This window comes from Sander vitreus, chromosome 20, assembly GCF_031162955.1.
Source record: "Sander vitreus isolate 19-12246 chromosome 20, sanVit1, whole genome shotgun sequence".
Classification (NCBI taxonomy): domain Eukaryota; kingdom Metazoa; phylum Chordata; class Actinopteri; order Perciformes; family Percidae; genus Sander; species Sander vitreus.
The window spans coordinates 17,179,078-17,201,397 of NC_135874.1; the positions used below are offsets into that span (position 1 = coordinate 17,179,078).

The 22,320-nt window shown below is 41.7% G+C and overlaps 1 protein-coding gene across 6 annotated transcripts in view; it reads right to left on the minus strand.

Moving 5' to 3' along the window:
* LOC144535639 (regulator of G-protein signaling 6-like) overlaps nucleotides 1–18,609 on the minus strand; it is a 40,439-nt gene extending 21,830 nt beyond the window's left edge. For all 6 annotated transcript variants that reach the window (XM_078278182.1, XM_078278181.1, XM_078278180.1 and 3 more), the window contains exon 1: nucleotides 18,526–18,609. In XM_078278182.1, coding sequence (XP_078134308.1) covers nucleotides 18,526–18,609 — 84 coding nt within the window. The remainder of the gene's footprint in view (nucleotides 1–18,525) is intronic.
* Nucleotides 18,610–22,320: the final 3,711 nt, after the last annotated feature.

A 22,320-nucleotide genomic window follows, 5' to 3' on the forward strand; every position in this document is an offset into this window, starting at 1 on the left:
CCTGTAGCTTTCTTTTTTGTTTCATCATGTACTTCTTGTTCACTCTAACTTCTGAATGTATTTGAATTTTTGCAAATATAATAAATGTCCCTTTTCTTTGCTGTGCATTCCTACATACTAAAAACGGATTTCTCGTTCCAGATCTTCCTTTAAATAATTATTAAAATGGCACATCATTTCACTTTGAATGTGCTGTGTGAAAAGTGTTCTGTAGCTCTTTAACAGACAACAAAAACTGCTGTTATTTATAGTTAATGAAGTCCTTTTCATTGCTAATATAATAGCGATGAGGTCTCATCAAAATGTCTCTCAACATCTCCCCATTCACTTTCCCCCCAATTTACAAAAGGACACAAGCTCCATTCTTCTCAATAACCCTAATATATTGTAGTTTCCATGGATACTTTGTCTTCATTTTGTATGATTAAGTTCACAATGTACTCAATTTTATAATAAAATGACTGCAAATCACTAAGTAATTACATATATATTCATTGCACACATTCTGTCCCGGCCTATAATTTGTCAGATACTATAAAGTTACTTCCCCAAAGTACACAACCGGTCACACAATACTATTTTTGAGTGCCATGTTGACCTCTGCGCCATGCCGTGTGCATAATTAAGTGAGTTCCAGCTGGTGTGTGGTGCCATGGGGAACGAGGTGAGAATAAAGCCTGCTGGAGAGAGAAGACCCCCCCTTCTCTCTCCCATCGCTCCACCCCAACACCATCTAACTCTCTTAGCATGCCAAGTCATGATGAGGGAGCTGTGAGAGCTTTCTCAGCTGGATCTGACACACCAGGGAGAGACACTGACAGCAGCGAACACAGCAGACTGGAAAAGCCCTGCCAACTGAGCATGATGTTGGAAACTTATACTGCGTTGGAGACGTGTGAATGAATCACATTTGCACTCGATCACACACTGACACGTTGCCACAGTCATGTGTACCGCATGTTCGTATGAACACATGCACAAAAACATAAACAGTTGCTTCAAAGCTCTTGCTGATTCTCATTATCACCAAAAAAAAACTAGTCACCTGCTACCAACATTGAATTTTAGCGAGGCATCAACTATGTTGTAAAAGAGACATATTCACTGATCCATCTCTTCTCCAAATTGCCAGCTCCACAGGACCGCCCTGCAGCTTCTCTCTTCCGCAATAAACAACTGTTTTCCCATTATGTCCTGCAGCTGAAAAAAATGGCTTTACACTCCACTGAATCCATTTTCTCTTTTGCCAATACCTTTCATGTATAATCCCTGTAATCATTAGTGGCGATGGATTGTGAATGCACTAAAGTTAATTGGTTGAACATGGAAAAAAGGAATCCTATCCACCCAAATCTGGGCTACAACACTTCCAGAAAAGCCTGCTGAAGGTTAAATGTAGGCTAGATCTCATCTTTGTATTGTTTGCTTAAACGGCATCAAAAGAACATTAGGAAGCAATCTGTTTCCCATCAGTAAACATGTAAACAATCCCTTTCACATTTATTCCTGCAAACTAGCACCCCGCAATTGAGTGAAAATGTCCAACAAGTTCCTCAAGTAAGGTGTTGCCCTGTGTATTCATGTGTAATTTAATCATGTACTAGGCATTAGCAGTCTCTTTAGCTCAAGTGGTGACAGCACAACACAGACGCTGTCCTGACAAAGAGGCCCAGAGGTATAGAACTGTACAAAGAGTCTGATTAGTCGCTGCTTGACTGCCCACCCAGCTGGATGCCCCTCGGGGGAAACATGCTGACATCCAGAAGTGTCCAACAGTGCTGCTGCGCTTTACCAAACCAACCACACCTATATCTTAGGACGGAGAGTGTTGATGAGGAAGTTTGTCCCTTATTGGGGCCAGTTGAGGATCCCTTATGGTGACAGACCTGGATGTGATGTGGAGAGTTTGGGGTTGGGATGGGTCGTGTGCGTGCGTCAGCTTAGATTCCATCTCCATGGCAACACAGTGGCAAGAGGAGCTAAGCAATTAAAAGTTTTTCAAATTTGGCTCCGGCATGGGCAGGAAGCCAGCTTGACTAAATTACAATTACAGATCAAGTTCTTTGGACGGCAGGGATAATCTTATTGTCATTGCTTTCTGACTCTCTTATTTTTAAAGAGAAATGAATAAGTTCCCTTTATGTTCCCCCAAATCACAAGGAGATACTTGAAAAATACAAAGATCAAAGCTTTGGGGTTGGCACAATTCTTGCGAGCAAAATGCAGATATGAAACGCTGCCAAGTTAAGACAATCTATACACAAGAGAGTATAAGCCTACCCACAAACCACAGTGACTCATCAGGTCACTTTTCTGTTGATTAGACTCAAGGAGTACAGAAAAAGATCATCTACCTCTTGTAAATGTCTGTTGTTAGATACTCCACGGGTTGCTAAGGGCTTGAGTGCAGGGAAAACAGGGGTCGGCTGCTCCTCTGAATAGATAGTCCACTCTAAAACAAAGTGGTCTGTGCAGATACAGGGGCTACTTTTAAAAGAGAGACCCTGTCTGAAATGAAGAGCATCAGCAGCCACACATCTGACTGGCTACTTTTATAAGCCAGTTTTACTCTGCTGTGTGCGGATCTGGTTTTATTACAGTCAAAAACGAACGGCAGCTTTGACAAGCCACAAAAGGTCATTTGCTCCGGAGAGAGAGAATCACATTACCTGCAGTTCAGTCCTCTGCAAGATTTACCTTTGAGATCATTATGAATAGCAATTTAAATGCAGGATGGTAACTTTCGCTCTACACTCACATTCTACAACACCTCTCACGCAACCTGCATTTTGAGTGCCTGTGGGTCTCAAGGGACTGAGGTTCGGATCCTAATAAGGGTCAGTATCCTTACAGCCACTGGTCTGTAATTAGGGGAGAAAAGCAAAGGAAGGCTATTTGCGTGTGGAGAAATGAAAAAACAACAGAGAGGGAGAGGTGGGATGCAAGAGCGTGGTGTGGAGAAAGTGAACAGATTGTACCGGGCAAAAAGCATCTGCTGCTATCTGCCTGCTTGCCAGTTTCAAAGTAGTTCTTTCCAGAGAGGGTTTTCTATCATTTATCAGCTTTTTTTTCTCCCTAGTCTCTCAGTCATGGGACAAAAAAAAGTGTTGCCTCTAAGTCACAGCGTGTTCACTGTTATGCAAGACAGAGGTAAGCTGCTAAAATGTAAAAGTGGAAATCGACAATGGTGTGACAGTGTTGGATGAGTGGCACTGGATAACATGGTGCTATTCTGAGGATGTGGATGAAGATGCTCGCTGCTTAGAGCCACTATGGGGGGGCCTCAGACTAGGCACAATTCTCTCTGCTGCTGCCAATTTTGGAGCTCAGTGGCTCATGGAAGCTACTCTTACACAACGGTGATACTGAATTTGAGTTCAGTTTAAATCTTTTCCACTTTCTCGATCGATACATCCTCATTCTGGCTTCATATCTGGGACACGGCACCGGCTAATCGTGTAATAATATCTGCAGGTGATTGGTTTGAGGTGGTAAAACCTGAGGACCATCTGTCTATCTTTGATGTTGGCATCGCCCCCTGACATGCCACTCCTGCCAGTCCTGTTCCTTAAAGCCTGGTGGTAATTGGTTTACAGAGAGAGAGAGAGAGGGGAGAGGAGAGGAGGTGTCATCAAACCTAGGTTTCCCTCACTGGGCCCACAAGCCTGTTCTTGATGTCGGAGACACAGGAGACAAATCGCCATGATCTCAGAGGAGAGGAGAGATCTGGGCTTTAGAAGTCGACAACATATCTCCTTCCTTTCAATATTTACACCAAATTCTACTTCATTTGTAGTAGTTGGCAACACAGTCAAAACTAGTCTCTCCTCTTGTACTTGAATCAATGTGTCCTTCTATTGAAGCGTTGATGCATGATTTTTGATAACAACCACAAAAGACATGCAGCCAGCATCCGAGGCGCTTATTTGAGATGACAAGATGTAGATCTGGTAACAGTGAAATGCAAGTGGTGGGCAGGTCCGGCCTCTCCCATCTGCACTCAGCTCCATCCATTACAACACATGCAGATGGTTCTTTAGCCTGTCATTAGTGAACTGTTGAATGGCTAATGTGTGCATGTATAGTGTGTAGCATGTAGAGGTACTTCAAAGCCAAATGATGCATCACATCTTCATCAGCTTAGCCAAGCTTTGATTTAAAGGAATGTTTTTTTCTTTTTCATGTCATCATTTTATAACGCCATCTGCTCCTTATTCTTTCTCTCTCTCTCTCTCGCTCTCTCTCGCTCTCTCTCTCTCTCTCTCTCTCTCTCTGCTGGAGGCGGTATGTTTCTATCATCTACACATTTCATACCTCAGCTCAATATTATACTGTTTCTCTGTTCCTAGTAAGCTCCTATGCTCACATGCATCATCAGTGACATCAATCAGTGAGTAAGAGAGGCCCTTGAACTTCCAAGATGCATGGATTTCCTGTCATGGCTCCTGGTATAAGAGAGGATTTTTATAGCTCTGCTGTGTACCATTAAGCTCATTCCCTCCGACCACCTCCTTTCCACTGCGGTAAAACTGTCACTCACACACTGCTGTAACTGCAGACCTGATGTACTTATTACCTGTGTTGGTTTTCCGCTGTGAGTGAGGGAATGCTGACAGGCTTTTAGGCGTAAGGATTGTTCCTGTGACAACAGAGGGACTAAGTGAAAAGGGCTGTTATGAAAGAGAGAGGAGGCGTGGTGGAGCGCAGGGGGAATATGTGCCTCTGGACCAGCACAGATCTTTAGAAACTCACACAAGCCGAGGCTGCTGTCAGACAGCGAGCGGCACATTCACCAGCAGTTCTGTGTGTGTGACACAGTGCAGAATCAGGATATTTTTCCTGGAGCATCATTTCAAGTCTGGTGAGGCGCTATGAAAACAACTCTGTTCTTGCTGGGTGACAGATTTCGAATGCTGGCAATAAAGTCTTGTTACTTCCAACTCGCAGGTACAGGTAATGAAATTTGGGCGGCTGGGCTGACATATGGAGGGAAAATCTCATCTCACAATGCCACAGGGCAGCAGGCTGCGCCACACACCTGTAATGTACTTTGCTGCCATTAGTCCCTGCGGGGATGACTCCTCTTCCTAATAGGGACCAGCAGAGGACATGTCAGCAGCACTGGCCTGTGTTTTATAAGAGGATATGTTACAGAGCTGCATTACCTTAAAAGCTGATTGACTGAATGATAGAACCAATAGGAAAGCGAAAGCACTACAGTATGTTTTATGGCATCAAATCCTTACTCAATGCTGATTGATTATCTGTAATGCCAACAGGCCACCTTCAGTGCTAGCTAACGCATTGCCAGGCAGTGACCAAATTTGCTCATAAATCTTTTATTCTTCTACCTCAGGGGAGTCAAAAATGAACCATCTATTATGTCAGCAAAGCTAGAATTTGCAACCTTACTAGCACACCCACTTGAATTATTGAATAAGCTTCCTAGAAAGGGACTGGCCATGCTTTGTGATCTAATATCCTCTCAACATATTTAAAAGTGAAGAGAAGTGTCCTATTCTGATTTCATTCCTGGTTGTATGCTATCTGTGCGTGACAGCTGGCTATAATTTAGCAAGGGTTTGCGAAGGCAATCTGCTCAGCCACATCTGCTTTGGGACTTTGCACATCAGAATTGTCTAGTAATTTCCTCCACAACTGCAACTGCTAAAAGCACTTCTCAGATCAGGGCTTGTGATATTCCTAACATAACATATGGATCAAATATCATACAGAAAGAAGAACTAAAAAATTACTAAAAAACAAAACAAGAGAAGGTAATAGTGGACGATTCGCTGTCTCACCACAGCAGTGAAGTTTGCAAATTGTCCACTAAAATCTAGATGTCTGTTTTTGGAAGGCAGGACACTGTTGACCAAACTCTACAAAGCCCTAGACATCGATTGCAAAAAAGTTGTGACCTGTTTTCATACAAAGATTTAGCATCTGCCAACGTCCTGCCTTCTTCCTTGTAATGCAAGTGCATTTATAATGAATGGATCCCGGACGTGCAAAACGTTTTTATTTCACCTTTTCATTGAATGTCATACTTTAGATCAGTAGAAGACGAAGAAGATCATAGTTTAGCTCACATCATTATTTGGCAAGAATGTTAATTGGTGGGTATAACACTTACGTTTGTTAGACTTTTTGCTATGATGCTTGCTATGCTTATACAACAATAATTTGGTTTTAACTCAACAAACATGAGATCTAATTTCACCATAATATTGTGCTTTGCAACAAAACTGTTACAAGTTCAGTTATTATTTATTTCCATTATTTGGGTTAATGTTAGGCCCTGTAATTAGCCAACAGAATTTTCAAATCTGTAGGTAGTTTCAAAAACAAACATTTGCTATTTGCTACAACTGTATTTCGTGACAAAGTATAGTTTAACAAGTCATAACTAAAAGTGTGCCAAGCATAGAATTTGAGGCAGTAACCAAGGAGCTAACGGTTCCTCCCTAAAAGTTCAAAGGGGGTCTCATGCAGGGTGTAATTCAATGTATCAATGTAGAACCGCCACTGAAAAAACGGCAAGTATGAAAATACCCTTACTTTAGGCTATTCGCATATGTGCTCCCACATACATTTTACAGTTCGCACACATCTATTTTTAGTTACAAATGCAAGTTAAACGGTCGCACTGTAGAGCCCTGCACCCTACTGCAGCATTGTCACTGCCTCTCTCTTTCTGTGGCTTGAGCCCAAACGATTCTGATGATTATTAGCTTAAAAAAGCTCCAGCGTGCCCTTCCTACTGTCAGTTCCGTTAACGCAGACCAATTTCCATTTCAAGCAGCGGTGTTGAATTCAAAGCTGGGTGTATTGGAGTGTCTAAATAAATAAGGCTCATGTTGCCTGACACGTGTAAGTGGTTGAGAAGGAAGGTGAGATTAATAAAGGTCTCTCGCTCTGGTGGAAGTTATACGATACTTGGTTTAGAAGACTCTCTCTTGTGTGAAATGTGAACATACTGTATTCAGGCAAAACAAACCCCATGTAAGTTGCTAATAGAACTTGCCCTTTGTGCAAAATTTAAATGCAGGTTGAACCTTCATCAAGCCAAGGTGAAAAACCTGAGTCCAGGTTCGGCATTACTCCTTCACTGAGGTGTTCCTCTCACTCAGTTTGATGAACGTAATCACGGCTTTGTTAGGGATTTGGTCTCTGACGTATGAGTTATTGACAGAGCAATTGAAATGAAAATTGGAGTCGGCACAAAGCAAGGTCTCCCACAAGGACCTTTCTATTATTTTCAAGCTGAGGAAGAAGAAAGAGGAAAATCTGCCACAGATTATCTAACTCACTCACATTATGTCAAATAGTCCAGCCTCCCTAGTGTCACAAATTTAGTATGAAATCTCCCTGCGCACCAGAGGATAACACAAATGGGTTGCTTAGACCCTTATGACTGCAGCAGTGACTAAACAAGATAAACACACAAGGTCATTTCAGTCATTTATCCAATTAATTTCTAGAGGTTGGGGAGTTAACTTAACCAAGAAATCCCAAGTTAAAGAGTCAGTGTGGTCTGAACTGAACTGAGGTTGGGGATGTGGTTTGGGGGAGCAGGTCCATGGAGTGAAGCCAAATGGTCTGGCCTCTCCTCTGAGGGCCTGTTTAATAATAATAATAATAATAATAATAATAATAAATTGTATTTATATAGCGCTTTACATGGTACTCAAAGACAATTTACAGTAAAACCAGCACATATAGCACATTAAAAACAGATAAGCAATAAAACCAACACATAAAACAAGCATATTAAAAGCAATTTAAAAACAATAAAACCAGTAACTATCAGGTGAGAAATGTAAGACTATTGTATGTGGAAAGCTAATCTGAAGGGGTGTGTTTTAATTAGTGTTCTGAATGTGTCCAGGTCAGTACAGTCACAGATGTGTATGGGTAGGGAGTTCCAGAGGGAGGGGACTGCAATGGTGAAAGCTCTGTCACCGCAGGTATGGTGTTTAGTCAGACTAGCTAGCCATGGTGATTAACATTTGGGACATAGGTGACTCATCCCTGCTACAGCCTCAACCCAGAGACAATTACAGGGAGTCACACCACTCCAGCAACAGACACTCCATCATTACCTGTAGTTCAACAGTGCACAGATGACACTTTGTCCCTCTCTGTCTGTCTCCTGCTTATCTGAGTCAGACCTTCTATTTTAAGTGGAACTCTATCCTATCACATGTGTCTGTAAACAATACAAATGGCGGTGTTGGCAGATGGCGCTGCGATTACCGTACATTTAAAAGGTTGTTAATCAGCAAATTTCATTCACAGTCTTCATTCTGTGACAAGCTGTACTCTGCTGTATTGTGCTCTTTGTCTTTGTCAGAGGTAATTAAAAGCCATTTGAATAACGTGTGAATGAGTGAGACGAGATTCTTCTGTTATTTTTCATTTTCTAGAACTTCTTTTATTTTCTGAGTAGAGAGAGAGTGGTCTAATGAGGCTTTCGAAGATTAAAATATGAAATATCTTGTAATCGCGCAATCGGCTTTTTCTTTTTTAATCAACGAACCATACTTGATCAGCTGTATTCAGCATGGTGGTGCTGTATTGGGTGGTGATGGCGCAGTGGATATGACACATGCCTTTGGTGTGGGAAATCTGGGTTCAATTCCCACTGTGATACATCAACCAATGTGTCCCCATAGTTGCTCCAGAGGCATGTGGCCTCTGACATATGGTGCTTTTCCATTACGTGGTACTCGCCTTTTTTGGTTTTCCATTACGAAAAAAAGTCCCTGGTACCTGCTAACAGGTACTTGTTTTAGTACCACCTCAGTCGAGGTTCCAAGCGAGCTGAGGCGATACCAAAAGGTGACGTGAAAGCGAGAGAGGGGGGTGTCCTGAACAAACCCGCCATTTTTAAATAGTTTAGCCAGCTGTGTTTATTTTCTTTTTATTTATTGGACTGCCTCCAGCTTCATTTGAAACAAAATGTGTCTTCTGGCTGTGGCAACAACAACACACCTTCCACGTTCTGTGTCGCGTTAGGTCACGGCAGTTTACTGCGGCGCCGCTATGACGACCAGCCACGCTGAGGCGGTACTAAAATCTGCTATGGAAAACGGACGCACAGTGAGGCGAGTAGAGTCGAGGCGAGTCGAGCAGGTACCATGTAATGGAAAAACGCCAATATATAGCAATTGTAAGTCGCTTTGGATAAAAGCATCAGCTAAATGACACGTAATGTATTATTGAGGACATTCTCATCACCGTCTGGTCTGCCAACTCAGGGATAAAATTTACCACCAACAAAAAGAAACTGTCAGCAGAGACAAAACTTGCCTTTTCTTTGATTAACAGTGTAGTCAGAGTGAAAATGGGACAAAAAGAGGAGCATTTCTTAACAAGATCCACAGAGGTTTGAACAAGTTGGGAGTTGAAGTTGCAGCTAAAATTGAAGCATGAAAAAGATGAGTTGTAAAAGAGGAAGAGCAGAGCGGATTCCAGAGGCACGGTCAGATTTTGAGTAGTACGATGCAAGCATGTATCTGAACAATTGTCACTTAGTTTTCACTAAATGTGAGAACTCTATACTGAGAATTGTTATCTCTGATCATACAAGTATTTCTTTTTAATGCTCCTTTAAAGTTGTTACTTTGCAGGACAAATGAACCATCTGCTCCGGCATCCTTAATGCTCAATCAACTATTCAATTTTCATCAGCCGAATTGAGTCAAAGCAGACGTACGGCTTGTTCTGCACGCACAAATGATTTGGTTAGCCACTTTAATGACCTGTGCCCATCAGCCTTGGATGCTACTGCACCCTTGAAAACTAGATCAGTTCACAAAGTTAATCCATCTCCATGGCTTGATGACGCAACACTGGTCGTAAAAAAAGAAGAGGACAGAAAAGCTTAATACAATATCAAAGTAAACCTTCTGTATAAATAAATATAAACCTCCTTTCCTCCAAAATATATTTTGATATTTATTTTTTTCATAATGTTCTCAGAGAAGTTTTAAAATGTATTCATGTATTCAGTACTGGAAAGTATTTATCCTGTTTGTTTTGCTATACAGTCCTGCTATACAATTTGAAGCTGTACGGCAGCATTTAGCCCAGTTGATGATGTCATTTTAATTGACTGCCTCATGGGCTTAAAGGGTAACTACCGTTTTTTTTTAAACCTGGACCCTATTTTCCTATGTTTTTGTGTCTAAGTGTCTGATGATATGAACAATCTTTGACATTGGTCCAGCATTAAGCAAGATCGCTGCAGTCGGCAGCGGCGAAACAAGCTACAATGTAAGTTTTCATTTACCTTCACAGAAGTGCTCGTTTTGCCACTGACAGGCTCAGATTGATATTCCAAGTGTCTGACAACATTATGGAAAGGATCCCTTCAGAGATACTTTCAAACCAAATACCAATCAAATACTACAGAGACCTTTCAAACCTCGTTGAGACCTTTCTGTTTAACCAGAAACAGCTCTGAAGTTGCTAGTGCTAAACCCACCAGACTCTATTTAAAAAAGCAATACTTTTAGCGTGTATAGAGCCAACCTATTTTCACATGTAAATCGGTAAACTATGTGTTGATTTCAACCAAAACTAGAGTTGCGATGGTTGGAAAACTGGAAAGACGACCCAAAACGGCATTTCATAGTTTTATTTTGTTTCTGTCAACTTTGAATGAAGTGTATTTTACAATGCTAAAATTAATGTTTATTTACATTGATCTGGTGGGTTTAGCGAACGCAATTTCGCGGATGTTTTTACATTTAAAATAAGGATCTTACTCTTCAACAGAAAGTTCGACCTCATTAGAAATCATTTCCATAACGTTGTCAGACACTTTTTTCACAAAACGAGTTTTGTGAAGGTAAATACAAGCTGGACAATTGCCCTATTAACAAACATTGTAGCTTGTTTCGTCGCTGCCAACTGCAACTGGACCAATTTCAAAGATTGCTGTTCCCATCAGTCACTTAGACACAAAAACATAGTTCAGGTTGGAAAAAAACGGTTGTTACCCTTTAATCCTACTTTTTAAATAGAATCTACTCAGAAGATTTCATTGGTCAGGGTCACACATGTGTCAGTGGTTCTATTGTTTTCTCCATGTTCCCTGTTGGCAAAATCATTCTTGACCAAGGGTGACTCAGTCTGGCCACCTCCATTGCTGACTTTGAGTTCAACCTTAAGTCCTCAGGCTACACTTATGAAGTTTTTGTTTTTTTCTTTGAATTGAGAGGGCCTTTACTATTACTTTCTTATTACTATCTTTTTCAACTTTTATTTAATGCTTCCTATCGTTATCTTTGTTTTAATGGCTTTACTCTTCTTGTATTGATTCCCTCTCTGGCAGCAACTTTGTAAAATAAGTGCAATATAGGTTTATAATTATTGTCTCTGTTACTGTGAATGCATCTATTTAAAGTGTGACAAAACCATGTGGGACTGTAATAGCTTGTTCTCTTTTTACATCCTATTTTTTACTAATTCAGTGTGTCAGCACTACCGCAGGGCTACAGTTTGCCCAGCTAGTCACTGCTGTCAGACTGTCAGAGTGTCACCACAAGGCACAGAGGACCAGCAGCTTTTAACACACTAATGTCAGAGCCGGTTCCAATGATCCATTAGTATTTACTGTGCATGATGACACAAGAGTTTAATCTTTATTAGCATCGATCTTTAACAACAGTTTAACTGGGCAACAGTTTCCTCGCTGACGCTATTACACATCAACTTGAACACAGTGAATGGAAACTTTGTTTGTCGATGTGGATATTCTCTTCAAGTCAACTGCTATAATTGTGTCCACATTTAAAGTATTTTCATTTAATATGCTATGTAGGAACACAGTGAGCTCCCTGTCCTGCAGAGATGCTGAGGTTTTTCAGCGTACAGTGGGAGGCATTAAAGGCGGACTCCATCCCTACTGCGATTTCAAGCAGCCTTTTCAGCATGTGATAAGTCGGAGGCTCCGGGGGGTTTGGAGGCCATTTACATGCGGGACACAGTGGTGCCAACCACCAAAATCCCTATTAACATCACCCTTTTCTTGCATATGCAGCTTTACACTTCAGTCAAATATGAAGCACAGAAACACTGGCTGCCTTATTAAATGTGCTCCTTTAAGAGCACACTGTCAGCAATGTGCGAACAGGGAGGGAGAACAGGAGAGGCACCGGCACAGGAAGGACTTTCCTCACTGGAGAAAAGCCTTTTATTTCAGTCACAGTCATTCTCTATGGATGAGGTGAATAATCCTGTCAACACAGTGCCAAGCCTGCCAAAACACTGAATTATTATCCAATTATGATTTGTTTTTCAGTGGGCTTCCAGGATTTTCATGTGTTGGTTCTTCTGCTCAACTGGCAAGAATTGACTGGCCGACACATTAAACTAACAGGAGTTGGTTATATAAGAGATGGAGTTTACACTGTTACTGTTGTTTTATCTTATTGACCTGACTAGGAAAGCAACCCACACTGGCACTTAGCATACACGCACACTAGGATTCAGCGTGACCCTGATAGTTCAGCCCATACCAGCGAGTCAGATAAAGGCTGCCGGGGTGCAAGTGGAGACGGTGTTAAAACGGTCATGCATGATAAAGCACAGGGAGACCTTGTCTCTACAGCTGCAGAAGTGATATTCAGAGCGTTTAGCTGGACTGTGTTATCTTAAGTGCACACAGGAACAGCGTGTAGTGACACCTCGGATGGAGGTTAGTCTAAAGAGAGGAGAGATATACCTTCTATGGGCCTCAGGGGCACTTCAGAGAGAGAAGAGAGTGTGACTCATGGGGTGGAAGCACAGAGACAAATAGGCAAGCTTCCTTCTGACCAGCAGAACGAGAGCGATTCAGTCCTCTTCAAACCCAACCATCTGTCAGTCCCTGCTGTGGTAGGCCAATAGATGATGCTTTACAGTAATTTCATCTTCTCCTGCCACTTGTCCTTCTCTCCTTCTGTAATTATATGCATATTTCCAGTATGTGGGAGTGGAGGGAACTCCCTCTGTGTCCTGTCTCTAAATCACACTAAACCCATCCAGTTGTCACTGATGTGGACGATGTGGGAGGTTAAGGTTGGTATTGACAGTAATTTCTTCTTCTCCCGTCCCTCACCCTATGTTAGATGTAACATCTATCCAGTCTGAAGGAATGACACAGGTGTGATAACTTGTGTTAGTCCCCCCATGCAAATTCAAAGATCTGTCCAACTGCCTTAGACACTGTTTTATTAAGGCAATAAAAGCCCTCTTTTCTTTATATACTTTGTTTTTTTCCCTTAAGTCCTCCTTTCTTAACATTAAGAAGCACATACATGGATAAAAATACCAAGTAATGATAAAACATGAGCTGGATATGAAAAAATGAATGGGGAGATATGTCTGATATGTCTCAGAGGACCAGATATTTTTTCCAAAGATTTGAGCTTGCAATGAGGTTCAATTATTAATTAGCAAGAAACAGAAGAAAGGCTGAACAAAGGAAATGGTGGCGGCAGAAAAAGAACGAAGGAAAGGTAGTAAAAAAAAAAACAAGACGAGCAGCCCCTTGAGGTGGTATTGACCCATAGCCATGCTTTGAACTAAATGCTAATATCAGCATGCTAACATGCTCATAATAACAATGTAACAACATGCTAATGTTTAGCTGGTAACATTTTCCAACGCCGTTGTAGTTTAGCGTGTTGGCATGCTAGCATTTGAGAATTAGCAATAAATACAACGCTCGATGCATGGTTAGCCAGCAAGCCATCCTGAGGACGCTACAAAATAAAAGATAGTGTGGCTGTGGCTCAAGAGATAGAGCGTAATCACAGGATTGGTGGTTCAATCCCCAGCTTCTCCTGTCAGAGTGTCCTTGGGTAGATGCTATATCACCTAACAAATCTGGCATACTCTGCAAGCGTCAACACTGAAGTTGAAAGGTTAGGTTAAAAGGCAGGGTTAGGGTTACATCTCGTTACTTATAAGGGTTATACCTTAGAAGTTCAAATAACCGTCTGTGTGTTAACACCTGCGCAGTAGGCTTGTGTTGTCGTTCGGTGGGTAGGATCTAGCATCTAATGTGTCCCTGGGCAAGACAATGACTGAACACCAAATTGATCCTGATGTTCAGACCTTACATGGTAACTTGCTGCTATTGGTGTGTGAGTGTGTATGTGAATGGGTGAATGAAAGGCAAATTCTTAAATGCTTTTGATAAAAATCCTATATAAATCCAGCTATTTACCATTAAGATCAAATCAAAAATCAATGTATTTTTTCTCTAATGCGTTTTTTAAGGGGAAGACCGCCAACAAAACTTGCCTTACAGCCACCCAAACCGAATATATCACCTGCAATGTAAGGCGAAAAATGACGCCTGCCACCATCAGAGAATCACTAAAGTCAGCAGACTATGAATATCTGTACAAAATGTAATGGCAATAAATCCTAGACTTAGTAAGACAGTGGCTATAATGTGGATTTTCTGTTTCGATTTACCTTACAGATGCAGTGTAGTGTATTAAGCTAGAACATATCAGTTTTAATTGTCAACTGGTACCAAGTAGTAGTTTGAACTTCATGGCATGGCTAATTACTAATATTTACCCACTAATGGCTCCTAAAACTCCTCTGGATAAAAGGTTTGTGTCATTGTACCACATATACAGTGGCTTTAATACCCGCTTTCAGGTATGAGTTGATCGCCAAGAATTATCCAATCAAACATTTAATGACCTGAATAGTGCTTTGGTCCTTTGGCGACAAATAACTGTCTTGTCCCCCCAAGTCAGAGGGGGAAAAAGGGGAGGACACACACACACACACACACACACACACACACACACACACACACACACACACACACACACACACACACACACACACACACACACACTAAAGTGGACTCTCTCCTCAGCTTAATTACATTTCCCAGCACAGTACTGCTTTTCATGATGGTTTGAGTTTTTTTTGTGTGTGTCTCTTGGTGCCAATCCTGTTCCTCTATCCTGCCATATTCTGTCTGCTAAGCATACCAAACATTGCAAGGAAAAACACAACAACCGGAATGGGGTAGTGTGCATTAAAGCGGAATTAAGCTTGTGTTTTAGTTCCTCTGTGTGCGTGCATTTACACTATGTGTGCAACCTACTTCTGTTAGACCAAACGTTCTTGAGGCAATAAGACGTCCTGCAGTTATTGGATTGTTTTGCTTCACTTTCTCTTTTCATGGGAGAAGAGAGACAGAGCAAGATAGTACTGCAGCACCTACACTTCATGGACAAAGACAACCTTCTCCCCTCCCGGGCACTCAGCCTCTCTAATGGCTAAATACATCACATTTACCTTTATCTAACTGCCTACACAGTTAACTTCAGTGTTGCAACAGATATTGCCATATAAGTAAGGTATTTTAACCCATACTCGCCATACATTTCACAAAGGTGCCACCCACACTTTAAAATATTTTTATCTCTTGACTCAGACTACACTAGCCCTTTGCTCCTTGCAGTAAGGTGCTAATGTCTTCTATATGACAAGGGGCCTTTGGGATAAAGCTGCCAGTGTTTTCCTAGGAGGCTGAGCATATTGGTGGCCATCTGCCTCTGCAAGCAGTGCCTCACACTGTGCCAGCATGACCACCCACAGAGTCCAGAAGCTGTGGGCGCTCTCCCCTCAAAGACCCAGCACCTTTCTATCGTTTGGCCTCTTTGACATCTTCAGCTAGTGAGTGGCACTGAAGTAAAATATAATAAACTATACCAATTCAATTAAAGGTCATTAAGATCATATACTAAGTAGTGCTGTCAAACGATTAAAATATTTAATCGCAATTAATCGCATCAATGTCATAGTTAACTTGCAATTAATCACACATTTTTATCTATTCTAAATGTCCTTAGATTTTTTTTTGTCCCATTATTTTTTCTCATTTTAATGCTCTTATCAACATGGAAAAGTGGATCGGCTTGCTTTGTGCTTTTGTCGCCTGGCTTTGACGAGGGGGCGGAGAATTGGCATCAGCCGTGTGCTTGGCCATCAAGTGGTATTTCAGACTGGACGTGCTGTGATGATAGCTCAGTTCACAACGACAAAACACACAGATCACTTTGGTCTTGTCAATGGAACCATTTGGCAACTTTTTCAAAGTAAACTTTCCATTCAGAATCTTATTGGCATCCATTTCGGCGTCTCGCACTCGCCATCCACTCAAAACGTAACGTTAGCCTACTACTCTTTGGCCGGCTCGCAAGCCCAAACAAGTGTGTGCGGCGTGCCTGTTGTTTTGTTTCCGGTCTAGCTAGATCCAGTGTGGTGTTGTAGTTTTTCTAACATTACTAGTTGTTGCAACAGCATGTGAAAAAAACTACAAAGTTTGCTAGGCCAAAAAGAACGTTAATCTCACGATAACAAAATGTAAGCCGTTAAAATGGGTTTGCGTTAACGCCGTTAATAACGCGTTTAACTGACAGCACTAATACTAAGACAAATATTGGGTCTTAAAATTATTATTTCTTTGTATGTGAAAAATGCTTTTGCTTAACCATGTTACTTTGCATCCTCAGCTTTCTTCCATAAAAGCTTCAAGTTGAAAATTGCATTTTTACATATGTTTTGGGATGGCCCTCGTATTGCTCCTTTTATTATTTTTTTGGGAAATGTGTTGTCAAATCCATCTCTCTGTCTTCTAAATGACAATACATCCCTTACTCTTAATCAACGTAGCTTGTTGTTTGCAGGCTTTACAGCTGCAAAAAAGTACAATTTTACAAATGTGGTACACACCGAGTCTCTCTTTGCAGTCTTACTGGTTTCTGGCCTTTAGTACAATAGCAAATTTGGAATATACAACAGCTAAGATAAATAGAGCATGCTCTAAGACAATAAAGGCATGGACGGCTATCATAGCCCCCCTTGATAATCTATAGATTTAAATACTTTAACCTCAGCAGCCACCCCTACCCCATTTTTTATTTTTTATTGCTGTTTCTGCTTGTTTGGTCATTGCATTCATCCATATACAATGTATATGTTGTGCCTAAAAATACAATAAACATTTGATCACAAAAAAAACATTCACATTTTCAAAGCAGGAAGGGGCGGAAAACATCCTGTCACTCTCAGAGTCATCTGTCTTTTGTCACTGGGTATGACTAAAACATGAAATGATGGATATCTCCTCAGGCAGCATCCTGACAAGCAAAGTCTAGCATTTTAAATGTGTTGCCTCCAGGCATGTGTAGTGTTACATAATGAAGTTCTGCCGTGAAATATATTAAGATACCCAGTTTTACATGCAACTACAGTATATTCTCTCTGCAGAGCGACAGCTTCTTAGACTACAATGGAGGATAATGACAAAACTATGTGCAATGTACAATATGCAATATGCACACAAAACAGACACACATGCAGTACACAAATATTTTTGACAGAAATGTGACGCCTGTTATGAAATCTGGGCTTTTGTCTTACAACGGTGATAATTCTTATTTGATTATTGAATATCATAGCTGGATTCCTAGCAGATACTTCACTGAAAATGCTCACTGCTACCTAACAGGTCTTCACAATAGAAAAGTGATTGTTTTTTGCTGGCAATGCACTTCCATTATCTTTTATATTGCCAACTGCTGATGTGTGACACTCTGTCGAAGCACACATTCTCAGTAGCATCGTTATTAGAAGTAGAGAAGGTGTTCATTACAGCTGCAGACTGAAGGTGTTTATTACAAAAATTGAGGTGTGCAGGTAATTCTTCAAACTGTCCCCAAGCCCGAAACTCCACAGTGACACAAAGTTAACAACACGCCTAAAAGAGACATTTTACCACTGACACAGCAGCAGCAATTATTTCACATCCTGTCTTGCCCATTCCTTCACTAATCTGTTTACCTCTATATAAACAAAAAATCATTAGGAGCAGTATGAAACAATAGATTTGGGACAGTGGGACAGGCCTGCTCATAGAACAATCAAGACAGCAGGCTCAGGGGGCAGTGGTGGATCCCGTGGTTTAAGTCTGATCATAAGAAGCTTTTTTTTTTAAGTGGGCTGTCAGAGTACTGGCAGAGAAATAATGAGCTATTCGTCAGTTGAGGAGGAATAACCATCCCTTCATTGGGCGTTCCCAATCTCGGCCCTCAAAAACCAGCTACTTCCTCTCAGCCGAACATCCACGTAATTAGCCACCAATACTGCTCACCCTTTCCAATCAAACTGCAGCTATTGAAAGTGAGGCACCATGAGCACGAGGTAATTACCCTTGACACTAAAAGGACCTTTCACTGCCCAAACCCTCACCGATGGGATTGAGAGCTTATTAAAACATTGGAGAGCTGAAGTTTGCCAGACTAGAAGAAGAAGGTCCTGAAGGACTAAGAGAGCTCGTTTCAGGATGGCATCCTGACAACTGCGTGTGGTCGGTACACACTAATACGGACCAGTGGGCTGTCAGGAGCCTGTCTATGGGTCATTGCCTGCAGCGAATTATTCTCCCTTCATATAGGCCAGACATGTAGCACACACACATAGAGTAAGCCTTACTTTTCTGTAGACGATCATGTTGGGGGAGTCCTCCTCTGGATCAGTGGTGCCCACACCTCCCTGGTCTCTGGACCCCTCCGCCATTTTCACTCCGTCCTGTCGAAGAAACAGATGAAAACATGAATACAGCACCCAGCGTCCCCTGGACGATGGAAGAACACAATATTCTGACTAACGATAAACATCAGTCGGAATTTCTATTTCCAAAATGTAACCAAAATTCCTCCAGCATTTATCGTCATGACATTCAGCTGCCAAAATGGGTGCTGCTGTCTCGGAAAGGAGACGCCTGTCGCAGTAGGGACAGATAAGAGAGCTCAGGTAGGCTGATGTAAGCAGACTATTAACTAAGCTGCAAAGTCAAATCTCGAGCATACAGTACAATACAGCAGTGATTTTCAAACAGGCGTACTTGTGGGGCACTTCTGCAGTTACCATGAAAGATAGTAGAGTTGCTCATATCATTTTTATGATTTTTTTAGCAAAAGAAAATATATCCACATTTTAAGTTAGCTGTAATCTCCAAACACTTGAGTGAATTGAGAGTGAACATGTGTTAGCATGAGCAGAGGTCTAAACAGTTAGTAAAAGTAATAAATGGTTAAAGTAATAGATACACAGTGGAAATATAGATAAAAGTATGGATATATTTATTCTACTTTAAATAGCTAAGCTTAACTGGATAAATGGTTGAAACATGCCACTCCATATAGTGGTAGTTTAAATGCAAACTTGACCACATTGACAGTCTATTTGGATAAAAACATTATTGCAACAGTGTCCACTTTATGTAATAGTGTCAAATAACATCCAATTACAAATAAAATAAAATCAACAAAAAGCCTCCAATTGTTAAAAATGCACAGTAAATTAAATATGGCTGACTTCCTGTTGGGTGAAAAGGATGGCTCCAGGAGGTCTGGCCATGATAAATATGCCTACCAAATTTCATACATCTAGGTCAAATGTACTGCAGGTGCTACTTCTTTGAACTTTTGTAGGGGGCGCTATTGAGTAATTTTGTTACACCCAAGAAGGACCCATAAAATACAAAAATGTTCACTGGTTCTTATGCGTGTGCAAATTTTCACACATTTTCATGAACCTTTAGCCCCTCAAAAATGTGATTCATTCAAGAGATTAATAATAATAATAATAATCCTATCGATTTCAATAGGGCCTTCACTGACCGACTGTCAATGCTCGGGCCCTAATGAACACAGGTTGGTAACCACTGCGGTACAGTGTATCAGCTCAGGGGAGTCAGGATGGCAATAATAATTATGTATACAGCACAGATGTGTGCCTACAACACCTAGTCAATGTGGCTGTGAGGAGATGAGTCATCTTTCTTCACATAAAAACTGATGTTCATAATGAATGAACCCTCGCTGAGGTGATGCTGTTAGTTTAACTGTGGTTGATGTGTGCCACTAAGTTTTTTGTTGTTTTTATGCTAAGCGTTAGTAAGTATTGACTCCATTAGCTGCCTGTAATCATAATGGTTACCTCTGATCTGCCTGCACTCTCCCCCCCAGGCTTCATGCTGAGAGCTGCTGTTAAGGGATTTATTTACAACCCCTACACAGTCCCCATCACTTTCTCGTGGCTGTCTCCCTCCCTCCCTTCCTCCCTCCATCCCTCCCTTAATCTTTCAGGAGAATTCATTCTGCTTAACTAAGGATTTCCATAAACTACTCAAACGATTGGGCTTCAACGAGCCCCCTCAGCCTCCTCTACCCTTTGGCATTGAAGGCTTCTGTGTGCCTTAAATGGGTTAAACCATTTATTAGTCCTTTAATCATGCTGAGGAACGAGGGGTGAGGGGGTGGATTACACAGTTTGACGCATTCATAATTTCTGGTACTTCTAAAATCACAAAGTGTGAGAGAATAAAGCTGCCAGGAGAAAAAATAATCACACACACAGCTCACTATTCACTGTATTTGTGTTTTAAAAAAGAACTATGATGAGCTATTGATGGGAGAAAGCACAGAGGATAAAGAAAGCACTTCATGACAGGCACACATGAGCGGGCACAATATGAAACCTTCATACGTTAACTAAATTAGTAACACTGCATCTTGCCAAGGGCCAGCTGCTAGCAAGGGATTTGGAGTAGTTGAATTATGTAATTGTAGCCGTGCAATGTTACAAGTCTGAACAACTGCAGATAATGGCTCTGGCGGAGAGAGGGGAAAATTGAAATAGTTCAAATTCAGCATACCACTGGCTTGCACAACAGCAGACATGTACGGTGGCTTTGTCACCATAGTTGAACACTTTAATCTATTACACCACAGAGCATGGTGATGTGCATGAGTGAATAAGTAATCATCCGCTCTCGCCTTACTGTTTGTTATTGCCACCAGAAGTGCGGAGTACAGCACTCCCCATTGGCTAACACGTCTGTGCTCTTTTTAGAGGCTGAGCATATTAGACAGCTAATCTTTGCATCCGCCTCAAGGGCCGTATTGAATGGCAGGCACTATGGATTGCATATCACCTGCTTAAAAAAAACAATAGCGAGCCAATAGGTCCCTTGTGGACAGTAAGCTGTAATTCTAGAGAACTTCCTCCCAATTGAGCTGCTCAAGCATGCAAATCAAACTCCACAGAGAGGCATGTCCAAGATGTTAATTGAAAGCTTGTGTCAAAGTGAAATGGATGCAATATGGACAGTTGCTAAAAGACAGCCAGAGAGCACCAACATGCCATCATGTACAATGCATGTGTGCATCTCTACACATGCACAACCTCACATCCGAGCAAACACCAATTTATGAGGAGACAAACACAAAAGGACACCGCACACAAACACATATTCACAGGGCAGAACCCCCTGCAGTAGCTCAAATAAACAAGCCAATAGACGCCCCGTCAACTGAAACACACTGCCAGCGAGTTCACACACAGAACAAAAACATGCTCCAGATACACGCAGAGCCATATTGTGATTGTGAGTCTCAAAGCTGTGTTCAATCTCAGCAGGCGAGCAGCCTAGTGCAATGCAACATCCGTGACACCTGATAGTTGCCATTAATGAAGCATTCATTACCTTAGAAACAAAATAATGCCTGGTCCACTCTGCTCCCCTGGTTGGCTCCCCCTTAGCAACAAGCAGCAGGCAGGTTCATGGTATAATTGGCAGAGGGGGAGAGAAGGGGATGAAGAAGACAGGGTGATGAAAGCAGTGAAGCAGCGAGAAAGAGAGTGAGAGAGAGAGAAGCTGTCTGGTCACTGCAGTATTCCTCTATTCCTCCTCCTCTGCTTCTCTCTTCACCAGTCCTGCCTTGCCCCAGCAGTTTAGGAAATCCTCACATGTGTACACCTCGTTCATCCCCCCTCTCCCTATGTCTGCATGTGCTCGAAGCAAGTTTGTGTGTGTGTGAGAGAGAGAGACAGAGAGAGACAGAGAGATGTTGGGAGATGCTGCTGATGCAACAGAGAGGCAGATCAAGTTGGAAAAGGGGGAGGCATAAAGGAATTACAGAATATGAAGGGGAAAAGAGAGGGAGGGGAAAGCCAGACGGTGTATGTGTGTGTGTGTGTGTGTGTGAGAGAGAGAGAGAGAGAGAGAGAGAGAGAGAGAGAGAGAGAGAGAGAGCACGCACACTGGATACACAGTGTAGAGGAAAGGAGGACAGGGAGATGCACACTGCAGCAGCGCCCACTGATGCTGAAAATAAGAAACATTTCATTAGGAGGATATTGAAATGCTAATATAAAAACAAGAAACTGTTACTGAGCACACACACATGCAGGCTATAAATATATATTCCAGACTCTTTGAAG